This window comes from Octopus bimaculoides, chromosome 5, assembly GCF_046866305.1.
Source record: "Octopus bimaculoides isolate indiv1 chromosome 5, ASM4686630v1, whole genome shotgun sequence".
Taxonomy (NCBI): Eukaryota; Metazoa; Mollusca; class Cephalopoda; order Octopoda; family Octopodidae; genus Octopus; species Octopus bimaculoides.
This window is the reverse complement of record NC_142932.1, coordinates 86,844,656-86,857,688: the sequence shown is the minus strand read 5'-3', so window position 1 is coordinate 86,857,688 and position 13,033 is coordinate 86,844,656. Positions and strand designations below refer to the sequence as shown.

General features: G+C 35.8%; 1 protein-coding gene across 1 annotated transcript in view; it reads left to right on the top strand.

Annotated features, from left to right (window-relative positions):
* Window positions 1-9,412: 9,412 nt before the first annotated feature.
* Window positions 9,413-13,033, top strand: part of LOC106878746 (serine/threonine-protein kinase 31) — a 55,102-nt gene continuing 51,481 nt past the window's right edge. Inside the window, 1 exon segment of the mRNA XM_089352525.1 lies at window positions 9,413-9,640. Coding sequence (XP_089208651.1) covers window positions 9,548-9,640 — 93 coding nt within the window. The 5' untranslated portion in view covers window positions 9,413-9,547.

Genomic DNA, 13,033 nt, shown 5'->3' with positions numbered 1-13,033 from the left:
GCGAAACCGATTGGTAAGATCATCCGTGATGGATATTTAATATTATAAGATTCAGATAACATACCTACTCTACTGACCGATATACGAGTGCATTTTCTCCCTGACTTATGGTCTCTTAGACGACCTATATATATATATATATATATATATATATATATATATATATATATATATATATATATATATATATATATATATATATATATATATATATATATATATAAGATCTAAAGATCGAGGCGTAGGAAGAAAGTTAGCTTCAAGCAATCCGTAGTAAGTATTAAAATGACTTTCAGGAATAATAGTGGATTATTGAGGCGAGAGGTTGTAGATTCTTTTTTTTTTTTGTATCTAAGTGCGATAAGCTGAAAACCATTCTTATATACACACACACACACACACACACACGCACACACGCACACACACACGCACACACACACACACGCATGCACACACGCATACACACTCACACTATATATATAAATGAGAGGGTATGTGTTTAGCCTCGAAAGGCTTTGAAGCGGTGCGTCTTCGAGAAAAACGAATTTCATTTTTGAAATCAACATCGTCCCTAAATAATATAAATCTCTCTCTCTCTCCCTCTGTATATGTGTAGTGGGATGGTGTAACAAATGATGTTGAGGTAGCAGATGAAATAGGCATGTGGACGACATCAAAGTAAAACAATGGGAAAGTATCGGATGGTGGTTTAAATAATTTATTTAATCGACACTTGCATTTACTTGTTGTATATACCAAAAAATTCACTACATGACATTACCAACTTGCTTCGAGTTGGTGAAGAAAATAAACAGGGGAAATACCGTGTCGATGTGATGAGGTAGAACCGGGCATGTTGTGTTTGCGTTAGTCATTCGGTGGTGTCTGTTTATATTCTGCGACTGCTACTGCGTGGGTCGTTCATGCTGAATATGTGGTTCTATGTTGGCTGCTTGACTGGCGCAAGGCTGTCTCTTGACAGTTCGCCTGGTGATGGCTATCCGTCTCTGTCGTATGTCTGACTGTATTTATTATAGTCATGACAGCTAGACGGACAGACATACCACATGAGTAATTTCTACCTATGTAAGTCGCCTCCTGTCCACTTGAACCTTAAATGACACGGCTGAGGTCGTAGGTCAAAGGGAAACCATCCATCATTTTTTGACAGGACAAAGAAATTTCTTTCGCACCTGTTTGGCCAGTGGTGGATCAGACGAGTGAGAATCCTTAGACTCGGTTTCGAATCTCAGCTCGGAAAAAGGAAGTGTTAGTTTTTACATATGTATTATCTCTCACGCATTGCTTTCAAACAAATTTTTTCTTGTTGCTTAAATTCCAGCAACGGGCATCACATCATCATTTCATAAAATGTGTTTGTGAGGAGAAAAATATTTAAAAACATCAATACATGTGATAAAGAAACAAAGAAGGTACCAGGTAGTCGTGAGATGTGCTGAAAACAACAGCTAAATCTCACTTAAATCACACACCTTTTAATCTAAAAAATATTTTGAAATTATTAACAGAAACAAATTGCAGATTCGGTTTGTCCATATTTCAAAATTGTGATTTAAAAAATTTCGAAAAAAAAAAAGAAAATGCTGCAATTTTAGGATTTATAGAGAGGGGTGCGGTTAATAGAAATTTTTTTTTTTTTAAATTTCACTCTCATTTTTAAATCAAGTTTCATTTTCTGTTTGAAAATATAGGAAGTGGTGATTGCAATGGTGATAGCCAATTTCTAAATTTTTTTTCTTTCAAACTTCAAGGCTTTTCCCATCGTCTGAAGTGCAAAAAAAAAAAAAAAAAAAAATTGGCCCAAATCGGTACTGAGTAAGAGAAGGGAGTTGAAAAGATTCATAATTTTCAATTTTTTTTTTTAATGAAAAGGCCTCTCCAATTGTATTTAAGTGCATAGTGCAAAATAATATTAATAATAATAAGGTCAAATTGGTCCGGAAGAGAAGTGGATAAAAAAATGTTCAAAAATTTTATTTCATAAAAATCTTCATCCCATCATTTGCAAAGGTGTAGTAAAAAAAAGATTGAAAAATCACCGTCAAAACGGAGAAAATTCAACTTATATATATATATATATATATATATATATATATATATATATATATATATATGTATATTACAGGCAATAATATAAAGAAATGATGGCCATGACTCCTAGTCAGGAGAATGAAAAGAAGAGTCTAAGATCTCTCCTTTAGTATAATCCTCTAATGAAGAAATCTTCGATTGGACAACCCTTATTTCAACAACACCTTAGCGGTAAGTGGGTTCGAAGAAAAGATCACTCATACACTCAACCCGAACCCACCAAAAGCAGAACGATACCACAATGGGGCATACACGATCGCGCACACACATATACACGCACACATTTTTCTAACATGCAATAACACAAACGCGCTTCCGTACACTCACACCAAAGCGCACACGCGTGCGAATGCGCAGTCACACACACATTCTCTCTTCCACTCTCTGTCTCAGTCTCTCTCTCTCTCTTGTCTCACATCAATATAAAAATATGAATATAGAACCTGTAAACTAGGAGACACACAGATCTGAAGCAGACCTGGAGCAGAAAGGGCATGTCATTGATGAGGTCACGAATGGTGATGAAAGGACTTTGACAAACCTCACTGATTGATTGATTGACCGAATAGTTAATCAAACAATCGATTAGTTAATTGGTTAAATAGTTAACCAATCACTAACATACAGGAGCGCATGTAGGACGTTTGACCAACGTTATAGACCAGTGGTTCTCAACCGGGGCCCATATGGCCTCTGAGGGTCCATATAAGATTTTTGGGGGTCCAAGTAACAAAATAGTAAATTAGGGATCCACAATAGAATTTGAAAGGCCCCTGAAAAGAATTGCCTTAGATGTATGTATTGGTATATATTGCAAGAAACAGCTAGGTTTCTTTCTCTAATATTTTGCATAAATCAACCTACTGATGTTAATGTATGAAAAACAAAAGAGGAATTTTGAAAGACGTTTCTATAAAACAAGTTTTAAAACATCGAAAGGCTTTGAGGGTCCACCAAAATAAAATAATAATCAAAGGGGTCCATAGATTAAAAATGGTTAAGAACCCCTGTTCTAGACGGAATCATCGCATCTGTTTTGCAATAATTTATTGGGGGGTTGCATTGTACAATATTCTCCTTTTGAAGACGGTAGGGTGTGAGTTTGATAAATATTTAGCTGCTAATTTTAACAGATCATGTAAAGATTCTTTCATTGAGTTGTCTTTCGTTACAGTTACTTTTGAAGAATTACGTAAAATATTGGTCGAGAGTAAACGTAGACTCTACTTCATATGTAGCGACTTTGTGCAGATATTTTAGTTTTACTGCTTTGGCATGGGTGTTATTTTTAATAATTCAGAAACTAAAAGCCTGTTTTGGATAGTTAAACAGGATACAGGACCATTTTCGCTATTATTATATTTACTATTTTAACCAACCAGTAGTCTCTGAGTAGTTTTTGACTATTTAAGAAAACACATAGCTGTCTCATCCTCTCTTAGCTATCGTCAGTAGTTTCTATCTTATCTCTCTTTCTCACTCTCATCTAAGTAGACCTTAGTATTAGTCTAACCTCGACGTGATAATTTCTTCCCATTAAAGTACATAAACTTTATCTGATTTTTCTATTTACTTATGGTCATTTATCTACTTAACCCTACAACCAATAAAATACATATGAACACTTTCTACAACACAAGTTGTTCAATTGATTTTGTATGTTTCAAACTTGTCTTGATCGATCTTGTAAATTGAGACTTGTTATATTCTATGTTAAATTCTGTCTTACCTCAAATTTGTATTCACAAACCACGCGGTATATAACAGTTATTGCTTTACTCTACCAATAAGGTGGGAAGAGTTCTATTTTTGTTGGAATGTAGGAAATAAACGGGGAAATTATATATAATTAATTACTACTGTTACTACTGGGAATAAGTCTTTGAATTTCTTGTGTTTAGCATGTTGCACACTCTGCCATGGACATCCGTTTAGTTTCTTGACCTCTTTAGTTTTCTATACAAAGAAGAAAGTACAAAAATGCTTGGCAAAATGCAGACATGGCTCTATGGTTAAGAAGTTCATTTTACAATAGTATGGCTTTAAGTTTGATCTCATTGTACGCCACTCCGGATGTTTTATTCTGTAGCCTCGGGTTGATTAAAAGTTTGCGAAAATAATGTAGATGCCAGTTGAAAGGATGGTTTCTGTTCTTTGGATGGTAGACACAATTCGGCGAACGGTTCAACGCCACCATCTAATCCTTGAGTACCTTTAATGGAGTTCATTCTGTTACGAGAATTTAAGCCAACTCTCTAGTCTGAGGATAACTTCCTTTCTTTAGCGATGGAGCTTCTGGGAAGTGTCCTGAGATGTTGCCCTTTCCTCTCTAAACCATTAGTAAAAAACGAAAATTTCCTCAATCTTTAATTGCTTCACATACCTCGGAATTACAGACGTGCATCAAGGAGTATATATTTGGTCGTCCAATCTCTTAAAAATTAGTCAGATTTCCTTTAAAACTGTATCATAAAGCACAAAAAAAGAGGCACATTAGATAACCTACTTGTAATATACTGTGGCTGGAAAAAGATGGCGAAGGGAAGAACATCTTTGATGACAAGTTTACTCAGACATGGCTGATCTGGAGCTAAACAACAACATTACATTAACGTTGCAGCCTGCTTCAGTCAGTCACTCAACGACTACACATATAGAAACAACTAAAACCATATTTCAACAAATAAGCTACCAGAAGTGAATGCTATATTCAATGTAATAGTATGCATGAACGCTCGTAAAACTGAACCTAAAAAGCATATTTGCTTGATGTATTGGTGAACAGACAGCGGTATTGGAGAGCTAAAGATTAAAGACGAAGGGCGGATTTACCTAATGTTTATATGTATCAACCACTGGTTGCACAATCTTGAACTTTTGCGAACTGCATCTACCAAGATTATTATGTAATTCCGAGCCCCTAGAAACAGCTGTCGGACCTGAAATACCATACCTTCTACCCTTAGTTTACTACATCTTTGTACTCTGTGAATCTGCTCTGTAACAATATAAATATCTATAAATTTATGCATGAATGTTCATCGTCTGAATATCTTCATTTTTTGTTCCTCTCTCTTAACATGTATATTTTATATAACTAACCCAAGCAGTTTTATTTGTTTATTTGCACCATTATCTTCATATCTTCTCACTCGGATTCCTCTTATAGCCACTCTTCAACCAGCGGCTTATTCCTCAGTAATGATTTCGGAGTGTAAGTTCAAACCATTTGAGCGCTACTAAGTATTTTTCTATATTAAGCATCTTTAAGTCTCATCTGTTGAATAATACATTCGGCACTTCCAAAGTTTATTCATAAAATGTTCTCACATTCGAAAAGCTTAGGTATTAATATTTTTCGGTCGATAACTGATGAAGTATTAGGGTTCTGGTGTCTGTCCTACGTGTACGTTTTGTAATATTTAATGTATTTTTCATTCATGGAATAACTGGACGCCACGCATCCCAACTTTTGTTAACAGTAAGTTTGTATACATTTTTTGTGACTCTTTCCTTCTTTCTCTCTCGTCCTAATATTCCTTTTCTAGCAACTCTACTTCCTCTCTCTCGTCTTCTTACATTTAATTGTAGACTTTCTCCCTTCCTTTCCCTGTTCTCTCTCTCTCTCTTTCTGCCACTCTTTCTCCCTCCATCCCTTCTATCTGCTACCCACACGTGACCACTGACTGTTTTTCTATCGTCTGCCTTTTTGTCACTGTACGCCTAGCATGCTGGTCAACCTTTTTTATCTTCTCAATTCTGTTCTGTGTCTTCGTCTTTCGTTTCAAATTACTATTGTTTACTTTTGTACGTCCACTCTGTATTATTTTGATTGCTCGAACCCTAATACTTCACAAATCTTGCGGGTGCCGCCGATATACGAAGTCCTTAGTCTTATTGTTAAAGGCATGAAACTAGGTATTAGTATTTTTCGGTCGATAACTGATGAAATATTAGGGTTCTGGTGTCTGTCTTACGTGTACGTTTTGTAGTATTTAATGCATTTTTTCATTTATGTAACGTACGGATGTGGTTCTTACGTCGAAGCTACCAATTGTAGCATACGAATAAGAGAAATTACTTGATGTAAAAATAGAGATTCTTATTCTGCGTCGGGGTCGCTGTGTGTAGATAGCCGAAAGTCGGATGAGATAGCGTACTAGCAACATCGAAGAGAAAAGAATAATATTCACAGATTTTATTTGCATGTAGTGGTCAGTAACACAAACTTAGTAGTAATCGTATAAGTGACAATGTCAACAATGTGTGTTGCTCGCGCGCTCGTAGTGTATATTGGAAGCTGTGTGTGGAAGCCAAGTTAACGGTCAGCTGTCAGAGAGGAGGAAATGGTAAAATTTGCGTTGTCCTTTTCCATTCGGCCGAAGGATGTTCTCGGTTAGCTGGCTGAAAAATGAAGATGGAAGCGAACCCTTCATTCGGTTATATAAGGTTCGGTTAGGAAGTAGGTCAAACCTTAAACATATGTTGTGCATATTATTTTTATAAGGAAAAGGATGACAGTGACTTCGAACTTGAAGCTTAATAATATTATGCGATGGTATAGAAATGCCAATGTTTGAACCTAGGGGCACAGTAAAAATGTGTAAGAAACGACCGTGCGAACTCAAAAAGGAGAAATGGTGACGAATGGAAAAACAGAGGACTCCTTTTATTTAAACGTGTCACACGGTCGAACACAAAATAATATATATCAATGATGATATACATGATATGTTATACGACGATAACATAGATGACCAGTAATGAAAGACCACAACCGTATGAGATGAATAACAGAAGTATTTATTATGGCGTTAAAGATGTATGTCTGTGTGTGAGTGTGAATGCGACATATAAGAACATAATCAAAGACAGGCCGTCGTACAAAGAAAAGTATGTATGTGAGTGATACATGTATGTGTATGTGAGTTATTACAGCAGATAAAAAGAGAGTCAATAACACGTGAGCATTTATACCAGTTCTTGGGTACACATTAGTATGAGTCTGTATGTGAAAGGAGGGGAGGCTGTGTGTGGCAGAGCTGATCACTAGTTGTGATGTTGTGGCATCGATGCCGGGCCGTGATTCTTGTTATACAGATGTTCGTCGCTGGCTGAGATCTCTTGTCTGTTTATTTATCGTGGTGAAGCTAAGTCACCTAACAGAATCGAAGAGAGAGATGTGCCGCGGTGGTTTGGTTTGGTGTACATAGAAAGTCGTGTAGACGCTGGTGGAGATTGATGCTGGTTAGTAGTAATCGTAGAATCGTGTTGGTCATGACGATGATGCTGGTTAGTAGTCGTAGACTCGTGTTGCTGATGTGGCGACGGCGGTGGTCATCGTTGGCTGGACGAAGCTGTTGAAGTGGTCGCTGGCTGATTGTTGCTGCTGCTGTCGTGTGGTACACGGCACAGTCTCTATAGAGAAACTGGACCGAGACGAATTTGGTGGGTATGAGTTGCTCTATTTATATCGAATTATCGGCTCCAAGACGGTAACAGAAAAACACTATCACGTGACCTTATTAAGGGCTGTGATTGGTCAGTTTGCGTTCTGGCGGGAACGGTTCGAAGAAGTTGCCGCTTCGAATATTAATCAGTCACGTGATGACAAGGAATGGGTTCTCCGCTACGCCCGCGTTTGTTTATATTTAAATGAGAAGAATGGCGATAGCAGTTTTGTATCTAATGGGCTGGTTAGTTTCACTACAAATGCTTGAAACAGAAAACACACTAAAATCAAACCTCAGCTTATTTGTGAATATTCCTTTATTGGAAAAGTTTAGGTGAAATTCCTTTGAAATACATGTTAGTTGTACAAGACAGAATAGGACAGCGTACAGCATACTGTGTAATTCAGTTTGGGCAGAACACCAATATTTTGGCGGGAAAATATGTAGCTAGGCACTCAATGTCATTTTAACTAGGCGAATATAACTTTATGTATGTCTGTATATATTTCTAAAAAGGTGTATCCCACAGATGACCTAAAATGAAAATATCTATATGCATGTCTTTATAATGAAATTTTCCATAAGCTTATCTACGAAGATGCATGCTAGGAGTAAACCACAATGAAACGTTATTATTAATAACCTTTTTCAACAAGTATTTCATCATTAAAGCGTTTTTTATTTACACCGTTGTTTCTATTTATGCTATCTAAACAAATGATATAAAACAAAAAAAACAAAAATGCCTACTGTGGTAGGCCTAACATAGCATTCGGTTTAATAGCCCCACCGCCTCCTTGGGTGCCTTCAGCGGAATTCACAGAAACCGTACTGTTCCCTTTCTCCCCGTCCAAATTTTCAGACAATGCAAAGGCTACACCAATATCTCTAGTTTGCCTCTTCTGTCGATTAACATGTGTAGACACTCGATGTTCTCGCGTCTTTACCTTTTATAACTACTATTGTATCTCATTCCCATATACACAACACTTTATTCCACTATTCCTTGCCATCGTTATATCCTAGGAAACTCTTTCTTATCCCACGATTGCATTGTGTAAGAAGTAGAGAAAAAACATCGTGCTGTTTGTCCCTTATCTCAGTATAAAAAGACAAAACAAAACCGTAATAGAAATATTTCAAAACCAAAATATTTAAACATTCTAGTTCTTTTTTTCTTTTAAGCATTAATAATCAAAGAAAGAATTGTGATTTGGCAAAAATGGCAGAGTTTCGGATTAAATGTTTTACAGCATTTAGTTTTGACCACAGTTCTCAGTTCAAACGTCGCCGAGTGTCGACTGCCTTCTCGTTCGCGGTCGATAAGTATCAACCATATATCAAATGAATTGATTTAGCATTGCCTTGCAAAATGTGTCCCTATAAAAAATCACTAAACAACAAGCAAATGTTACAAATTAAATATAATCATTAATATTTTGTAAACATTATACTTTTACATTTTTGTCATTGCTGTCAATGATGTTATATTTTCAACTTATCAAAAATAGCAAAAACGCTGAAACTTAAGCCTTGTGGTTTCATTCAGCGGTTTTTTTTTTGAAGATCGGAACAGTCTTCAAAAAATAATTCTACATGAAAATATGTCTATTATATTCTTTCTACGTTAGATTTTATGTAAAATTTTGGTGACGATATTTATCTGAAGTTGCAGATCATATATGAAAATAGGACTGAAAGAAAATTCCTATTGGAAACAATAAAAAGGTTTAAAGACCAACTTTGACGATGAGAAGCAGACGCCAGTATCATCTCGTCACCCTTGACAGGTGCTCCAAGTATTTCAGGTTTGTTTTAAATTGAGAGTAGCGGCCCCTTGCAAGAGCAGAGGCCATTTAAAACATTTATCACTTACCACCACAGCCTGATGCTTGCTACTGCTTCTTTCTTTCTGTCTCTCTCTTTCTCGCTAGTTTTCTTTATGTTACCGTAATCTCATTTTGGTTAGAGTGATTATCATAATGTCTTCGTCGTCAGCACTCAACAAAATCTCTCCTGGACATACGATTACCTACGACGTATTCGTAGCTAACCTACCTTCCGATGCCAACGAGGTAATATCTTTATCTTTTATAAGCAACTGATAATATCTATGTTTATTTCGCACATTTATGTTCATTGTTTTTAATTCATTCATGAATTACTAATGCTTTAAATAGATAATAATTCAATAATACCACATGTTTATTAATTTTCTCTATAGAATATGATTAAAGTCGAAGAGGTACTTTTATTAATTGCTAATTAAAATCAATGAAAACGACTGTGAGGTGCATGTAGAGGTGTATGTACAATAATATAGTCGATTTAAAACGACAAAAACATCCAATTGAATTAATATAAAGTACGATAGTAAGTACGGATTTTAAGTAAGTAGGGCTATATTGCAATAAAAGCAACAGTAGCGAAGCTTAAAATAATCAACAACTTCAGGCAATTCAACTGCACATCATTCAAGAGGAAAACATGTGTCTTGAGGAAACCATGTGCATCGAACCCCCTACAGTAAATGACAACATGGCGCGCCATTTTCGATTCTGTTAAGTATTTCTTGTATTAAACATTGCTTAGTTGAGAAATTATATATATATATATATATATATATATGTATGTATGTATGTGTGTGTGTGTTATTGTGCTTTGATATATGAAAAGATTCGTGTTAAGTACTGAAACCTACAATTCGAATATGTTTAGAATACAACTGTATTGTATTGTTTGTATTGTATTATTTTATTAATGTAATTGATATGTAACAGTATGGTTTGGTCTCTGGAGAGAGAGGTTGTTGGGGTAAAATGGGAGTTTGGTTTAATGTTTTCTCTGATAATCGATTTATATATATACCAATGGCGTGAGTGTAGTAAGACAGTCTGTTTGTCCTCAACTAATATCTTCGTCTCTTGTTTATTAATACTATACTTATTTGTATGTATAAGTGTTTTCTTCAAAGCCTTGCTAGAAGCACTTCAATGCGGGATTTGTTAATTATTTCTATTTGTATTTCCTTACGTGCACGTATGTATATGTGCGTGTGTATATAATTTTAATCACTTTAGTTAGTGTTCGAATACGTCTAGTCACAACTCCAATGCCATGTTTAGCAAACTGAAAATCGATAAAGAATACTCTGCCTCCCATCGTATCCTATCAACAACTGCTACGAACAACTTGAGTCAAACTATCGATCTTGATTGCTGCCCCTCCCCGTAGACTGTTGTCAGCTACAACGAAATAGGAATCCCTTATACCTTTGCCTGCAGCCTCTAATAAGCTACTCGTCGACACCAGTTTCCCTCTGAACAACCTGTTTTTATTTTGGCTTTCCATTTTTCCTGTCACAAACATGCTGGGATAGACTTAACATTGTAATATTACTTCTCTCTTTTTATCGCGTACTTTTGTAATAGATCGTTCTGTTTAATATTTTTGAGCAGTTAGATACTCAAGACATAATAACACACAAATACATATTCTGTCATTCTCAGTTAAAAGATAATTGGAAATTGCTACCAGAATTCAGAAAACCATGTGCGTGTGTGTATATGTATCTCTGTTTTTGTGTGTGTGCATGTTTGTCTGTGCAGTGTGACGGACGCTGGTTGGTGTGTTCCAGTAGTAGAACTACCTACTCAATAATCTAAGTTACTGAGTATTCCAGTTGTGCTATTAACGTAATCAATTCTCAAAACTGAATTTTTGTGACAAGGCTAAAAACAATGCCAGTCCCTTCGATCACACACGTGTATGCAATATATATATGTGTGTGTGTATGTGTGAGTCATTAGACTGCGGCCATGCTGGGACTCTGCTTTGAAAGGTTTAATCGAACAAATCGATCTCAGTATTTAATTTTTTAAAAGTCTGCTACTTATTCTATCGCTTCCCCCCCCCCCAAACTGCTAAGTTACAGAGACGTAAATAAACCAACACCGGTTGTCACACATATACAACGGACGGTTTAACTAAAGCGTTTGACCCAAGCACAAAAACAAAAAGAAAAATAGTGTTCAGAGCAAGTTGTTTTACATCTATTACACTATTTTTCTTTTGTTTTTGTGCTCGGGTCAAACGCTTTAGTTTAACCCAACGGACTTCCTCATAGTTTCCCTCTACCAAATACATCCACAAGGCATTGGTTAGCCTGGAGCTATAATAGTGTAATAGAGGACACTTGCTGAAGGTGTCACGCAGTGCCACTGAACCCAAAACCACGTGGTTGCAAAGCGAGCCTCTTAACAATACAGGGATATCTATCTATCTATCTATCTATCTCCATCCGTTTTTTCCCCTTCTTAATCCTTTCTGTTGAAGAGCGTAGGCTCGAAACGTCGAAGACTTTTCCATTCTTCCCAAACATTAAACTAATACACCTGCTTGTTGTTCCTTCACCTGTCTTCGTCTTTTGTTTTCTGTAAATTTGAACTTTATAACATTTAGCAAGTTAAAAGTTATGGCCAGTCATTGGTCACTATGACTCACCATAACATTTAACTTCCTAAAAAATATATCACTGCTCTCGTGTTTTAGAGTGCTTCTTTTTTGTATATATGAACTACTGACGATATATACATGTACAGATAGGTAGGTAAATGATAGAAAATTAAATGAATAACATTTTTATTTAAAATCTCCACAATTGTTTTGACACATTTTTTACACCTGTAGTACATTGGTGAGATGTATAATCATTATCATCCATCCAGTGTGCCTCCTCAGGTTAGATCCTACTGTCATTTGACACAGTGTGAGAATGCATATCAAAAGTAGTGTCATTTTCGGCAGTGTACAAACAAAACTAAACACAGATATAGCGACAAACAAAATTAAATTCTAATCAAAATACAAAATACCGAAATAATAATGAAAGTTATATCAAGAGCACTAATAATAACAATAAAAACAGTATAGGAAAAGTTAGAAATGGAAGAAAGAATGGCTGTGACCAAATAGAAAACTGTGGTCAAGCATTGAAGTTGTAAGGATAGGAATGCATGTCCTCTGGGAAATGAATACCTTTGCAAGAATGTAATATACAAATGTATAGTTAGTACTCTATCAGATGTATTATTGGTGCAATCACCATTTGCTTCAAACATCGATATCAGAGTCACATTACACTGTTTTAAAAGCATTAATGAGATGCTGCACATCACTTGCTGACTGGGTCTGGAAACTTAAGGAAGGAAAAGTGCAATACAGTATCACATGGACAGTAATAAAAAATGAATATCCATTTGACGAGTTGTTGAGATCTTGCAATATCTGTTCTCAGGAAGCACTATGCGTTTTAATGTGTACAGATAAACTTGTGAATAGGTACTCCAAAAGAGTTATTAGATGCAACCACAGGCTAAAATGCTCATTTTCACAGTTTTGTAAAAGTCATTAATGTTTGAAACTTTATTGATTCAACCTGCTTTAAATTTTCTTTGTCATATTGTATG